The sequence below is a fragment of the Quercus suber genome, unplaced genomic scaffold, assembly GCF_002906115.3.
Source record: "Quercus suber isolate HL8 unplaced genomic scaffold, Cork oak 2.0 scaffold_763, whole genome shotgun sequence".
Lineage (NCBI taxonomy): Eukaryota > Viridiplantae > Streptophyta > Magnoliopsida > Fagales > Fagaceae > Quercus > Quercus suber.
Genome location: NW_027070199.1, coordinates 110,329 through 126,407, shown reverse-complemented (window position 1 = coordinate 126,407; position 16,079 = coordinate 110,329). Strand labels below are relative to the sequence as shown.

Sequence of the window (16,079 nt, the reverse complement as noted above, 5' to 3'; positions counted from 1 at the left end):
GGGGGGTGGGGGGGGGGGGGGTGTTGTGGGACTACAAACATCTCATGTTTAGTCCAATAGATATATGCTTGCCATATGTTTCTTGGTAGAATACAAGGAAGCTCTCGCAAATTGTTTTGCTTATTTTAGAGGTGGTATCTTTTGACTGCACTAGTGGACTGTATAAATCAAAGAGTCTAATTTAGAGAGGTTAATGGTGGATCCATGAGACATTTACTTTAATATGGAGTGCATTTTCTGTCCTTTGAACGTACTTAGAGATTGCTTGTGTTTATTTGTCCATCTGTTTCCTAGTTGGGGTTGGCATTGGGATACCCTATGCAAGGTAGCTTTCCACAATATAGTAAATCCCCATTACCATCCCTCATGTATCTAGTAGACTAGTATATCAATCTAGAGGTTTTACAAGTAGACGGGATTGCTTTTAGACTGTCAAGTGATTAGAAGCACTTCTCACAGTTATTTTTCATGATGGATAATTTGCATGCTTTTGAATTATTTTTTTAAATGGTGTTTTCTTCTCTCATAAGCATGGGATGGAGTGTGAGGGCCTGGGTAGAAAACCAATTGGGCGTATGTGTAACTTACTGATAATATTTGTGTGAGTGCGTTCTTGCTTTCTGATAACTAATGCATTCTTAATAACTTTTCGGCAGTGGTGACCATGATATGTGTGTTCCATTCACTGGAAGTGAAGCATGGACAAGATCAATGGGATATAAAATTGTGGATGAATGGAGGGCTTGGACTTCCAACGGACAAATTGCTGGGTACTTTCATTACCATTTTCTGTTTTCTTTTTTCTTTTCCCAATCAAGATTTTTAGAATTTAACACAAAAGAGTTTTGTTTGATATTTATAAGAATGTCTTCCACTACATGTGCTATGAATGGATGATTTTCTTTCTGCTTCCACACATTTAAGCAATGGTTTTAATGACTTATTAATTAGTAATTACTAATTACATTGCTGAAAAGACCCACTTGACTCTATTTCTTTTTTCTTTCTTTCTTTTTGTTTTTGGGCTGTTGGTGCAGGTTTACACAAGGGTATGAGAAGAACCTCACCTTTCTAACCATAAAGGTCTGTGTGCAAGATCTTCTGGTTCTATTATGATTTTTTTTTCTGGTTATGCACTATGAGTTACATTTGAATTGCTTTTAAATTTGAAGTATTCAATTATCTGTGGCTTTGTTGAATATCATATTTTGTATTGATCGTGTTCATGCAGGGAGCTGGACATACAGTCCCAGAATATAAACCAAGAGAGGCATTAGATTTGTATAGCCGGTTTTTATCTGGAGTACCAATATGAAGGAAATATCAAATATGTTAGTTATAATTGTAATTGAGTGCATGCAACACGAGAGACAGAGAGAGGTGTCTTTCTGATTCCTCTTCCCCTCTTGAGTGTATGTGGCAGACTATGGAAGAAACTTGATTATTAATATATAAAGGAGGAGATGATATGTTCATAGTGCAAAAAGTTCATAAATAAAGTTCATAAATTTGGAAAAATACCTTGTATTCACCTTACATTTTAGATGTCTAACACTTGCCCCTTGCATTCTTAACATGGCGTTTTATGTGGCCATTTATACACTTCACAAATCAACTTGACAATAAAAGGGGATGCTGGAATAGCAATAGAGTTATCAAAATCCTCTATTGGAAATGGGTGAGGCATCCGTACAGTGTATAGGAGTAATGGATGGGACACCAGGTTGACACATGGTCATTCTAGGACATGTGTCTAGCCTGCGTTGCTTCAGTCTTTTGTGCACCAGAGGAAAGCCAAACCCTATTCCAACATTTGTACACACGAGCTCCAATCAATAAGTCTAATGACAACAATTTTCACAACTTTTTTCACATTTGTTGAGGTGGTAGGTTGTGATTAGTGTAAAATAAAAATAATATTAGTAGTACATAATTCATTGTAAAAGTGATATAGCACCAATCATAATTTATCATCTTAACAGATTGTGAAATTTTTGTATCTAATATTGTCGGTGTTCCAATCCCTTCTAAAGTAACAGTAGTCTTGCAAAAACCCTAGAGATCTTATGGCAATTGTTATATAGGGACCAATATGATTCTTTTTTGACAATTCACTTGAGCTGCAAATATCTCTTAATGCCTAAGCAATTTCTTCTTCATCAAATTGTAATACAAACTCAGTTCAGATAGGACAAATTCATACAATTGTGATTGATCCATCATTCCGAAAGAAACAAGATTAACCTGCATGGCTGCCTCAGATCAATAATACTAATTAATTTAACATGATATATGTGATACAGTTTCTATATGTTCACTTTCCAAAGCATTTGGACACAATAGAAACACACATTTATATTTTGTTGTGTTCTTTATAAAATGTTAAGATTGTTACAATTTCCAATCACATTGAGATTTTTGTTAATTTATTATGGTCTACCACAGACAGAAAGGCACGTTCTCATGCATAACAAGGATTTACAAATACTGAATATATGTATTTATAACTACTAACCATGTATGAGGGTCGATTATCATCTCTTATTTGCCTCTTTGTATTTAACTTTAGGAGTATGGTGAGGTAATTCATTTTCCACCCACATATATAGTGGATCTTTAACATAAATGTAAACAGTGAGACCCATGATCATATGATAGAGAAAGGAGTATTGCTTTGCTATGCTGCCAAAATAATGAATAATTTCTCACCTCATGCCAAGTTTGTGTTTTAGTGAGTCCAGAGTTATTTTTTGTAACCTTATAACAAAATGTAAATATAATACATTGTATCCCCCCCCAAAAAAAAAAAGGAACTTCATAGTACCATCAAACTGATATCAATCCACTAATTAAGTTAAAATATTGGCTTCAAGCCTTTTCAGAACACAACACCATTCTGATCATGATACATATGTATATGTGCAATCATTTATTTGTATGTGATAGGCTGATAGCTGTATGTGAAAAATGATTCTAGGAGCATAACAAAAAACATAACATACAGATAAATGAATTACGATAAAGCCTTTACTATATATTTTGGTCCAGCCCAACACTCAAAATAGACATGGTCCAGTCCGAATTTCTTTAATTATTTACTAGGAAAAATTTTGTATACTCTGTGCTAATGTAGAGTAGAATTATAATTCCAAGATTCACTCTTTCCCTATGGTTTCTTAAGAGTCAGATGAGCTTGAAAAGTTTCCGCTTGAAAAGAGTTTTGAAATCATATGTCAATGAAAAGTAACTGCAACATTCTTTATAAAAACTTTAGAGTTTATGATGCGGGAGACACAAGAAGATTATTATTTAGTATTATTTATGTTTGCAAGCCCATTGTATTTTTATGTTTTAGGTTTATTAGTTTATTGGGTTTTTAGTTATTGGGCTTTTAGTATTTTAATTTAGAAGTAAGGTTATTTTTGTAATAAGACAAGTAGGGTTTCCTAGCCAATTAGAACTAGGGTTTAGCAATCCTTTATAAGTAACTTATTGTACTCCTTGAGGAGATAGCTAATATTTTGATGAATAAAAACAATGGCCGTTTGGTCTTTTTTTGGTCTGGTGCTGACTCCAGGTCTACCCTAGGTGCTGACTCCTAGTGGTTTCTCCGCTTGGTGCTGACTCCAAGCAAGGCCTAGGTGCTGACTCCTAGGTCATATCCTTTTATTTTTCTATTGTTTAGTTTTTGTTCTAGTTGTCCTGCATCAGTTTAGGCTGGTAAATCAAATCAAAAGAAACAGGGCATGATGTCATAAGCATTAAGTGAATTAATATTTCAAGTAGTCACATTTCCACCATAAACTATTGCATTTTTCCCCTTTCATCTGAGAAAGGTAATAATATTGTTTCTATTAGTTTAGTTAATGCAAGACCAAAGAAAAGAAAGAGATTTTAGAATCTTAAAATAATTGTTAGACTGAAACAAGCATCGATCCAAACTATATTTATGTTCTTCCATTTTCTTTGCAATCAATGAAAACGCTGAATGCAAATGACAGAAAGCAACAGAAGGTTTCTTTGCAGGAATTTAAGTCATCAAGAAATATAAAAGCTGGAAATCACCTGTATATAAGTGCTCGATACCCCCTGGAAGTAAGGTTCCTGTGGTACTTGATCATGCTCCCAGCATCATGATAATATTCAATTTTGTCTGAACATAACTCCCAACTACCCAGTACATTTCCCTAAAACAACACAGATCATTAATACTACAGAGTTCAAAGACTGGAATGAAATAATAATATTTGAATTGCCATACCTCTTCAGTGTGAATAGCTTTTCTAACTGATGCATCATTCAGCCATGAAGTTGCAACCTCATCATCCTGCAGACAAATTTTCAAATGAGAGAAAGTTATTTGTAGATAACCCCAGTAAGTTTATAGGAGTCCAGAAAAAATTTAAGCCAGCAATCACTGTATCAACAAAACGTCAGTAAAAAAAAAAAAAAAACCATGTCATCAATTGGGAGAACAAATTGATAATGAGAAACCAAAAAAAGACCAGAAAGAGTTTTTGTTAATTAATTTATAAATTAATGATGACCAGTTCACTTCATGTTAACCTTCTCAATGTCCTTCCAAACATCTATTTCAGCATTTTCATCTTAGCCACAACAAAATATCTGTCAATATGACTTTAATCTTACACTATTAGCTTAAAGTTTATTGATTGGTAAGTTACACATGTACTCAATGGGTCTTGAATCCATGACCTCCCCCTCCCCCTAGAACTTATAAGGGGAGGAAGTGTCAATTGGGCTGGAGCTCATTCCTACTATTAGCTTAATGCATGCTGTTACCTTTTCACAACAGTCCAACCGATGATGGGGTCCTAGGGAGCATCACTGGCAGCCCACTTTGAAGAGATATTAGGGAGAAGAAGTTGGCTCTAATGCTCAAGCGTTAATTTGGAATGTTTCAAGGAATAGAGAGTTCTCTTGGGAAATCACTTGGCTAGTCTAAGGAATAGAGACGTATTTTGTTGTTAGTCTAGGTAAGGTTGTTGCTATTTCAATTTTAATTATGTTCAATTATAGTGTGAGTAATCAAGTAATAGCTATGTATGCCAGGATTAACTGTACTAGAGACCCATAAGTTTTTTTTTTTTTTTTCAGTAGTTTCCTACTTGGTTTAGAAGCTCTTTCAATTAGTACTTTTCTTTGTTAATTAGGAATCTTAGTGTTTCAAGAAAAAGGACTGGCAATAGCCTATACAAAAATCCAGAAGCCTTCTTAATACTTTGAGGGTGTGATTGCATAGAATTTATCCTTTCTTTTTCTCCTTCAATTCACTGTTCTACCAACAAACAGCTATCAAATTCCTTCAGAATTCATTGAGATTCTTTTTAATTTATTTTATAATCTAACAATCCCAAAGTCCTTAAGCATTAACCCCATCCTCGAATCCTTCAAGAAGTTGAAACCTAAAATAGTGCTTGATTTCTCAAAGATCCTGCGTCAAATTGGTACCAGAACCCATTCTCAAACACCATTTCATTGCTAAGTTGGTCCTCAACAAAACAAGTTTTTCCATAACCAAGCTCAACCTCCTTTGCCACACTTAATTGAAGCATCTAGTAATTATATATATATATATATTATATACATTGACTGGTAAGTTACGCACCCGATGTGTCTTAAACCCACACCCTAAACTTCCACCTAAGACTTATAAGGGGAGGAGATGCTAGTTGAGCTGGAGAAAATACAAATCAGAGATATAGCAATTTTCACAACTTACCGTGCATGGAACATTGTTGCCATTGATGATCTGTGGCCAAGTTGGAACAATTCCATCTCTCACAGGAGCTCTGAAGGGCCAGGCACGACCAAACATCCTTTTCCGCACAGCTAGAGGCCTCTCAGTCTCACCTAGTTGGCGGAAGCTAGATGGTAACCTAATGTTAGCAGTTGTAATGTCCCTTGCATCTGTGCTATGAAAACATGGTTCTAGAATGTCGTATATGTTTAAACCTCCTATGTCCTGGGATTGATAAGAATGTTGGAGTAAATGAATGGGCCCATTCATGTAATTCAAATTTCGAGTTCTTCCATAAACTGTCAGAGAAGAAAAATGTTATATCACCTCGTCAACTTTGTTAAGTATGCTCCGACAAGTTTCATTAACTGGCTCATAGTAGTTTCCTTTGCACTCTTTGTTTGCCTCCTGCAATATATAGCATTGTTGATCAGTAAAGGGGAACTATAGCAGGTCTACAAACTTAGCCTTACTATCCAAATTAAGTGTACCTAAATCTGATAGGAAATTTGCAAATTTGCAAATTCAAAAATAAAAAAATAAATTTAGATATTTTTCTTTTGTTATTAAATTTGTATCCCAGAAATGTACATTAGCCAACACTGATTTTAATGGTCCAAATAAATTGAATTTAATTGCTTCCCTTCGAAGCTGATTGAACGAGCTGGAAGTAACTTCCACCCAATTAAATAATACGTTCTATCAATTAGATTAATACAGAATATGACAGACTGAACAATGGAGATTCATGACAAATAAAGAAGGTCCCACATGAAATTACCGTCATGCATATATGAAGTTCAACTTGTTTTAAGAGTTAAAAAAATGAAAATTAGTTATGCAGACAGCAATAATGTTGAGGACAAAATAGGTTAAGATCCCGACATCAAAAAAATTCAAATATAGCTTGAAAAGTGGGGAAAAAAAAGGAGAGAAATATGCCAATATTTCATCAGAATTTAAAACCCTAGTCAATGCAATTTATATTGATCCTAGTTTATTTCAAGGTAAGTTAGATAGATGAAATTGGATCACAATCTGTATCAAATTTAAGAGGCTCCACCAACCTCAAATAGGTCATCAGAGATCAGACCCATCCCATGTGCAAATGGGACAAGAGCGTTTCCATCAATCACTTCATCTGTAACTCCATTTCCCACCATATAACCCTGCATGCTATGGCTTCAGATCAGACAGCTTTCCATAAATTTGAAAATTAACAAAAAGACTAGTTAAAGATGCACACCTTGAAGTTCAGAACGGGAGTTACAGCAGCATCAATTCCTGTGAAGATTTTAAAAAAAGGCACCTTAGTTTAAAGTTCACACATGCAAGTTCAAATATCAGAAACAAAAATACCTTTTACTACTTCATGAGCTAGAGTTGGCACATATATTCCAGCATATGATTCTCCAGCAATAAAAAATGGGTTGGAGAGGAACTCTGGGTACAACTCAAACCACTTTTTGCACAAGTAACATGTAGAAATATTAGTATTCTGAAAATTTAAAAAAAAACTATACACTTAATTAGTATGTCAGGCTTTCAAATTATTTCCCTTATTACCTTAAGGAGAAATGTATGTGTATCAGAGGCAGTCTTTAGGTCACCAGTTCTATAATCCGTTGTATTTTTTGAGTATGAAAATCCAACACCAGCAGGAGAATCCAGATATATAATGTTGGAAACCTAAAATGTAAACTCAGAACTATAAATGATTTGATTAAAAATCAAGATGGGAAATGGAAATGCAATTAATCAAAATTATTACACATTTATTTCATAACATTATGGTAAAAAATGCTATTCTTTTTAGCTTAGGATTGGTTGAAGGAATCCTACCTTTGACCAGCTATAGGGATTGAGTTGTAATTGGGGAAGGCCTCCCTTTGTCTTTGCTGCTTCAAAATTGAATGGGCCTGCAAATTTTGGTGGAGATGATACTTTACAATCAATGAAATTCAAGGAAATAATTATTTTTATAAGAATTAAGCAGTACATAGAACTCAAAAGGCATATAAAAATAACTTTAGAAGGGAACTCTCTGTTTCAGATTCATGGCTACCCAAGAGCAGATATAGTAGGGAGCCCAGATATGAGTAAATTTGATAGTGTCATGGAATTTGTGATTCTACTATGTTCTAAGTGAGTAATTGGTATAATTCAATAATAACCATAAGAGTAATGAACCAAAACAGGATCATCCAAAAACATAGGATTTTAGTTAATCTTGGGTGATTCAACAAACTATAATCAAACATGTAGTAATAAGCAAACTCGCCTTTCAAATGTCATATGAACAATCTCAATGTCATGGGGTTTCGCATGATTCTTAAAGAATAACTAATTTAAGATGAAACGCCACTTTTTCCAGGTCTTATCATTGAAAATACCCAAAACATTATTAAACCAGTTCAGCATGTCCTCCGCAAGAACTGTTGGATTGATCAGTTTCAGCATATATATCCTGATGCCAATCAATTTTGTTTGTTCCACCTTTTCTGTATGACTCTTTTGTGGGATGCCATGAACAAATTGCCCCTTACTTTTTTTTTTTCTTGATTGGTAAGTTTCACACACGCCTAATATGACCTTAGCTTCCACCAATTCTTATGGGAAAAGAAAGTGTCATTTGAGTCAAAGCTCATTGGCAACTACCTTCCCTTTTACATAAATGGTTCCAATTACATGCACATAAACTTATCCCTTCTGATCTTTAAAAATCATATAGAATCTAATCTAATCCTCTTAAATTACCAAAGAAATAATGGTTTTCCATATAAAAATTATTTGGAACATACTAGGTTTTTCCCCGATTCATGGTTTAGATTAAATATTGGAAATCTAAAGGTATATCCAGTGCCACTTTATGTAAAAAACGTGACACTTGTTACATGGTCAGATCATGGAAATAAGATTTAACCGTGATACAAACTCTCTTCATTTCAAATGAAATGGAGGGGATCCTGTTCTATTGGAAATACTTATCCATTTTGAATACCTTTAAAACGGACATTTGATAAATAATTCTTCATAGCATAACACAAAAATAGAAACTGAAATTTTATGATGAATATTGAAATGATACCATGCTCATATACGAAACCGTCAAAGCTGGAGCAACCAGGTCCACCATTAAGCCAAAGAACGAGCGGATCCTTTGATGGGTTCCTTTCAGATACCACAAAATAGTAAAACAGATTCTTGCCATGACTTTCATCAATTGTCACATACCTTCAAATTCAACAAAACAAAAAAAAACCCACCAAGAATCCAAAGCTTTAATATCAAAAACCAAACCACAGACTGAAAACAAGGAACATATAATGAATTCCCAGAATATGGGAAACGAAAAAAAAGCATATAAGATAAAGTTTTTATAGATACCCAGAATAGTGTTTAGAAGGAAAAGTGGCAGTGAAGCCAGGAAGTTGTGTTATGAGAGCTGAATCTGGTGCTGATTCTGTGAGCTGAAGAGTCAAGATGATGTAGAATAATGATAATAATGCAAGTCCTAGAGTGTTGTAGTGTTGAAACTGAAACATAAGACTAGTAGCTTTTGCCATGGGACTGTGTTTGTATGTGACTGTCTTAGATTCTAAAAAACTGAATGGATGCGGGATCTGTTTGAGTGGTATTTATTGATAAGCGTGCATAGTGCAAAGTGCAAACGTGCAACTTGTTGAGATGGGTTTACCAAAAAAAAAACTTGTTGAGATGGAGTTCGCTTACAAGGCAAGGTGAGATCGAGACCATTGATAAAGAGATTTATGAACAGAAAGTGCCAATATTAGTCATTGGCTAGAATACGGTTGTGGTCCTTCGAGTTTGTGGAAAAGTATTTTGCAGGTTTAATAAGTAACATGTTGTTTCAAGCCAAATCACTGTGTGACACTTTTCAAAAGGAAAATGATGGTATCAAGGAAAGTAATTCTTTAATGTTATCCTGTAGAGATGTTACGTCTACAACAATTTTATAATATTTTTACAACAAATCACAAGTGGTTAGTTGTTATTGGTTTAAATTTGAAACAATACTAAGATTACTTTTTTGCCCTAACAATAACAACCAGTAACAACCTGCCACTTAGGATTTGTTATAAAAATGTTATAAAAATGTTGTAGACATATCATTTCTCTATTTTGTAGGGCTGTTGGCATGGCAATTAAAAAAAGAAAAGAGTATTTTTAGGAATACTAATTTTACTATTAGAGTTGTGTGGATAAAAATCTAAATTTGTATATTAAGCCTTGGGTCTTATCCGAGGACGTGGATATGTCTGAGGAGGAGTAAATGATTGGAAGAGGCCCCAAAGTTGAGAATCACATAAGAAAAGAATAGAGGCATATAGTCCGAGGAGTAGTTCCCTCTCGGATACGATGAATATCGGTCAAGCACGCATTTGGGTAATTTAGGTGACCTTTCAGGGAGTTCCAACAACGATCAGAATGAACCTTAAGCACGTCCAAAGGTGATAAGAACACAAAAATATCTAACAGAAAAGCTGCTACCATCGCATTAAATGCAATGTAGCAACTTTTCTGGCTGCATTTATGTGGAGAAGACCCCTGAACAGTGTAGTCTCAGCTACCACCATTCACAGAGAGCCAAAGACAATGTCTGATGGGACATGCACTCAAGTGAAGGCTTAAATGATTAACAAGTGTACAATCAGGATGGCCTGAAGGGAACTATATAATGTAAAAGACCTCCCATAATAGTGGGACGGAAAAAAGAGAGAGAAAGGAGAGAAAAGGAATTACTGTAGTACTAAAAACTGTATTAACCATCAAAACTATTAGATTAATTCATAATCTATCTCCTCGGACAATCATTTTATTGAGATTTACGAGTGTTGCATGCTTGTTCATCTTTTGAAATCATTATTAACCGTTGTCCAATTCACCAAAAGCCCAACTCTTTCACCCACTCTCTACAAATTCATTGTACTGGACTTATTGGGCTCATATCTCATATCCTTTGGGCTTGGGTTACAAATTGTGACCCTACAAGAGTAATTCAATTATTGGAGAAAACCCTTTCTACATTATTTTTCACAATTATTTTATGTAGCAAATTATGAGTTGTCAGTTGCTTTTATATGGATTCATAACTTTCTCTCCACCACTCACATTCTACCACATTAAAGTTATGCTATAAAAAGGTGTGATTCTAATTTTTCTTTTTTTTCTTTATTGTATAATTGATGTGTTATCGACCAAAAAAAAAAATTGACATTTATTTATTATTTTTTGAAATTTGTTTATTATATTTGTGGGGACTCAATTTGGATTGACCCTGAGTGATGGGTTTTCAGCCCAATAAACCCAAACAATAAATTTGTAGAGAGTGGGCTAAAAGGTTTAGGAGCTGGCCGTCGATCACCATGCATGAACTTTTTTATATAGAAGAAGAATGCTAAAAGTTTTTCTTTCAATGGGGGGACGCTCCTCGGCCTGCGGCCGAGGAGGCCTTACGGTTCTCCTTTTTCTCCCCCCCTTTCCTTACTTTACCAACTTTTCTTTTATAGTTTTCATCTTCCTATCCCCTCTTTCCATCTGTTGATCATCTATTTGCCTTCTTTTCTGGCCGTCCGTCCCATCAGAGGCCTTATCAGTACTCAAGTGGTTCACTCTGATCAACGTTATCCTGCCAAGGGGTTACCTCCCCATTAATGCGGCCTGGGGGAGTTAGTTGAATGCATTAAATGTGAGAATGACAGCTTACTCTGGGGTTAGTCTCTCCCTAAAATCCCCCTCGTCAGGCCGAGGATGAGGTGGTCCTCGGCGTGGATTGGGAAGAGAGGCTTTCCCCAATTTGGCCCCCCCCCCCCCCCCCCCCCAAAAAAAAGAGAGAGAAAGAATTAAAATGAGTTGAAGGATCAGTCTTTAAGTTGGATGGTTCACCCATAGCCAGCGCAACCTACCCATGGAAGGCAACTTAATTTTGATCTTCTCCCTCCATTTGTGAAAGTGTTTACTTTTAATTACTTATGCTATTTGGACTTATAGGGTTGTGTGAGTGACCACAACCTTAGCTTGGGATGATGCCTAGGTGAACAAGTGAGATTGATTTAATGACCTCTCAAAATAATGGTTCGATTGATGATATATGTCCCCCAAGATCGAGGGTTTTGCATGGAGTTATGATTATTTATTACAATAGAAAAATAAGAAAACCATAATATCGTAACAATGCCTCTTTTTATTTCATTAAAATTTTTAATTTACATTCACTACAAAAAAACAAGGGCTATAGTGGCATTTATAAAACGCTACTATAAGTCCTAAAAATGCTTCTATAGGTCAATTTGGGCTATAGTGGCATTTTCTATAGTGGTGCCACAAAACGCTGCTATTTCCCAGTGACTATAGATCTATAGCAGCGTTTTACAAAAACGCCAATAGGTTCATACCCTATAGTGGTGTTTTTAAAACAGTAATATAGTTGAATTAAAAAAAAAAAAAAAAATTGGCTATAGCAGCGTTTTAAACTGCCACTATAGGTTGTTGCTATAGGCCAAATTATTATTACTTTTTCAATTGGACAAAATGGCAGAAATACATTAGCTTTCAAATTTTAAAAATTAAAATATTAATTCTAATTAAAATAAAAATACAAATCAAAATTAAAACCAAATATATATATATATATATATAAAAGAACACAAACCCAGAAAAGTTAAACACAAGAACACAACTTAGAATACAAATACAACATGCTCTAAAATACAAGGACACAAACCAGTAAAATCTCATCTCTTTCAACAAAACCAACCCAAATCCAACACCAAATCCATTCAAGGAACCAACCCAAACACAAGAGTACAAGCTTAAGAACACAAACCCAGATTTAAACATAAGCACAAGATTAGAAGCATACAAGCACAAGTCAAGAACACAAACCCAGATTTAAACATAAGTACAAGATTAGAAACACAAGAGCACAAATCCAAGAACACAAACCCAGATTTCAACAAAAGTACAAGATCAGAAACATGAGAACAAATCCCAAAAATCCAAAATCAAAACCCAAATCCAAATCAAGACATAGAGGCAAACACAATAGAATATCCACTTTATTCAAAATGTTCATCATTTCCCTCATTTTCTTAGTAGCCAAAAAAAAAAAAAAAACAAAAAAGAAGAAGCTAGATCTATTGACCAAAAAATTACAAGGAAGTAGAGAGAGAGAGAGAGAGAGAGAGAGAGAGAGAGAGAGAGAGATAAAAGGAGGGGAAGGGGAAGGGGATCGGGCCTAATCAACGTCGATCTGGGCTGCCAGAGGCAGATCGATATTGGCGGGTCGGGAAGGGAGGGTTGGGCTTCGCGGCTTCGCGTCGGTGGCCTAGGCTTTGCAGATTGGCAGGGAGATCGGTGCTGAGAGTGGGTTAGCGGCATGGATCAGTAGTGTGGGTTGGTGGCATGGAGTGGATCAATGGGGCAGCGATGTGGAGTGAGAGAGAGTGAGAGATTGATAGAGTGAGAGAGTGAGACAAATTGAAAGAGTTAGAGTAATAGCTATTATGTATTTTTCAGTAGCTATTTTTTTTTTCTTTTAGGCTGAACCTATGGTGGTGTTTGAAAAAAGCCGCTATAGGTCCTTTACATTTTGTTTTCTCGGGTTAGGATATGGTGGTGCTTTCCAAATGCTGCTATAGGGCTTTGTAAGACTAGTACCTATAGTGGCATTTGAAAAATGCTGTTATAGGTCCCACCACTTTTTTTCTTTTTTCTTTTGGGTTGGACCTACAGTGGCGCTTTCCAAATGACACTATAGGCCCTTGTAAAACTAGGACCTATAGTGGCATTCGAAAAACCCTCAAAAATCTTTTTTTTTTGGGCTTGACCTATAATGGCGCTTTCCAAACACCGCTATAGGCCCTTCGAAGTTTAGGGTTTTTTTTTTTTTTTTTGGCTGGACCTATGGTGGCCCTTTCCAAACTCCGCTATAGGTCTTTGTAAGACCAATAACTATAGCGGCATTTGAAAAACGCCGCTATAGGTCTGCAATTTTTTTTCCCTGACAGGACCTACGGTGGCGCTTTCAAAATGCCACTATAGGCCCTTGTAAGACTAGGACCTATAGTGGTGTTTTTAAAATGCTACTATAAGTCATTCCAAACACTACTATAGGCCCAGTATTTTAAAACACCACTATAGACCCTTCAAAACGCGGCTATAGAAAACCTATGGTAGCGGTTTTCAAAAACACCCGCTATAGGCTACCTATAGGAGCGTTTTTTATAAACGCCACTAAAAAAAAAAGGCTACTATAGCTAGTGTTTTTTTGTAGTGATTCAATAAATGAAAAAGAAAAAAATTACATTCAATTGGTCTTCTAAATTGTGGTAGCAAACATCATGTAATGCTATCCAATCATCCAAAAATGTCATAAACAAATAAATCATGTTATTAACATGAAACGTGACCTAACAAAAAAGGGTTTGAAAAATGTTTTTTTTTTTTTTTTGGCAGCATAATAACACATGAATGTGTGAACTATAATTCTAAAGCCTAGCTAGCATACTTGATCCTAATTAACCCATATCATTTAAGAAAAATATTTTTAAAACCAATTGAAAACACTAAAGTAGATCAAAGAACCATCAATTGTAGAAATTCTACCTACATGCGTAAGGCTTGATGATAAGCTAAGGTTTGTGTTTAGGCACAATTGAGTAGTATTTTTGGACATTCTAGGGTTTGGAGGGAAGAGATTGCTGTTGAGGGAGAGACCATTAAATGAATAAAAGAATTAATTGTCACCTTATGGTCTTTATCAAAAGCTTTATTTTGATTATTTGGTGTGCTTTTGATACAAACCTATGGGTAGAACTCACCCTTGAAAATTGGGGTGCAAGGGAAGGGTACCTAAGAGCTTATATACACACATATTTAAGCTTACACTTAATTCATCTAGGATATTAGGATCATAATAGTTTTGTAAATGTGAACCCCTATTTTATATATAGAGGAGGGGAAAGTCTCAGTTGATGAGTTTAAGTGAGTTACCGGCTCTTCAAGGATGATATTTTCAGAATCTAAAAGCATTCACAATGATGGTGCTAAATTGCTATTTTTAACAACCAATACAACAAAAATGAGGCTGCAATAGTGGTGCTATTGCTAAAAATTTTAACAATTGAGCTACAGTGCAATGCCATCTAGTTCACTGTAGCTCAAAGCTAAACACAAAATATTTTATTTTATTCAATTCTTCTCCAACTTTAATATGATACTATTTTCTCTCTACTCACTATTTTTCCTTTTTCCTACTTCTCTTCACCGAGTGTCAAACTTCCCCCTTTCATTTTTTTCTCTTTCTTCCTTAGTTTCTCCTTTCTTCCTCCTCTCTTCATCAAGTATTTAGTCTTCCCTTTTTCATTGATTGGCTTGTGGTGGTTGGGTCAGTGGGTCATGTTGTGGGTGTGGTGGGTCAGCTTGTGGTGGCTTGGATGGGTTCTGATTGGGTTGTGGGCTGTTGTGGTGGTGGTGGGTTGTTGATTTGGCCATGGGTTGCTATACTATATTTGTGGTTTGTGATGTGTTTATGGGTTGTGATGTGTTGGTGGGTTGTGATTGTGGATCCACCTGTGGTGGTGGGCTATGATGTGTTGTTGGTTTGTGATGTGTTTGTGGTTTATGATTGTTGATTGGCATGTGGATGGCCATTGTCATCTCTTCAAAGAAGAGAAAGCCTGTGGATGACCATTGTTATCTCTTCAAAGGAGAGAGAGAGAGAGAGAGAGAGAGAGATGAAGAATAAAAAAAGATAAAAAAGAATATTTAAATGAAGTGCTAAAAAAATAGAACTATCGATGAGATTTTGATATGCTAAAAGCTAAAAAGTTTTGCTCCACTACTGTGAATGCTCTAATTAAATTAGTGGTTACATAGTGAGAGAGAATAGCTAACCGCACTAACTAAACTATTTAAGAGAAACAAGACTTAGAATGTTGTATAGATAATCTATGAACAAAAACGACTAGTCGTATTCTTCTCTGCACTTAATATTGAAGTGTCATGTAGAATCCTTCATTTGAATTGAAATAGTGAAATCTTTACACCAACTCTCCAAGAACAAGCATTGTGGGTTTATGGCATGATACATATTCATCTATAAATACTATACAATCGAAGCCTTTGACTTTTTGTTGATTGTCTAAGGGTGTGACACATAAGTTTTGTTGCACCCACAATTTTCCACCTCAGCAATAATTTTCTTTTAAGAAAAAAAATTCAACTCTCTTTCTCACTAAAACAATTCGACTATCCTTCCAAATGTGACTCTCTTTTATTCGACTCTCCCTTTCAA

At 35.3% G+C, this 16,079-nt stretch overlaps 2 protein-coding genes across 2 annotated transcripts; one reads left to right on the top strand and one right to left on the bottom strand.

Annotated features, from left to right (window-relative positions):
• Positions 1 to 656: 656 nt before the first annotated feature.
• LOC136064783 (serine carboxypeptidase-like 20) lies at positions 657 to 1,518 on the top strand (the record flags this gene model as incomplete). Its single annotated transcript, XM_065766988.1, is given in 3 exon segments — positions 657 to 770; positions 1,038 to 1,083; positions 1,232 to 1,518. Coding segments are annotated over 3 exon segments (244 nt in total), but the record flags the coding sequence as incomplete, so codon positions are not given.
• Positions 1,519 to 4,065: 2,547 nt separating this feature from the next.
• On the bottom strand, positions 4,066 to 9,555 carry LOC112015389 (serine carboxypeptidase-like 20; the record flags this gene model as incomplete). Its single annotated transcript, XM_024047794.2, is given in 11 exon segments — positions 4,066 to 4,187; positions 4,262 to 4,327; positions 5,744 to 5,986; positions 6,089 to 6,169; positions 6,829 to 6,930; positions 7,008 to 7,045; positions 7,121 to 7,223; positions 7,328 to 7,450; positions 7,604 to 7,680; positions 8,850 to 8,995; positions 9,149 to 9,555. Coding segments are annotated over 11 exon segments (1,280 nt in total), but the record flags the coding sequence as incomplete, so codon positions are not given.
• Between the last annotated feature and the right edge of the window lie 6,524 nt (positions 9,556 to 16,079).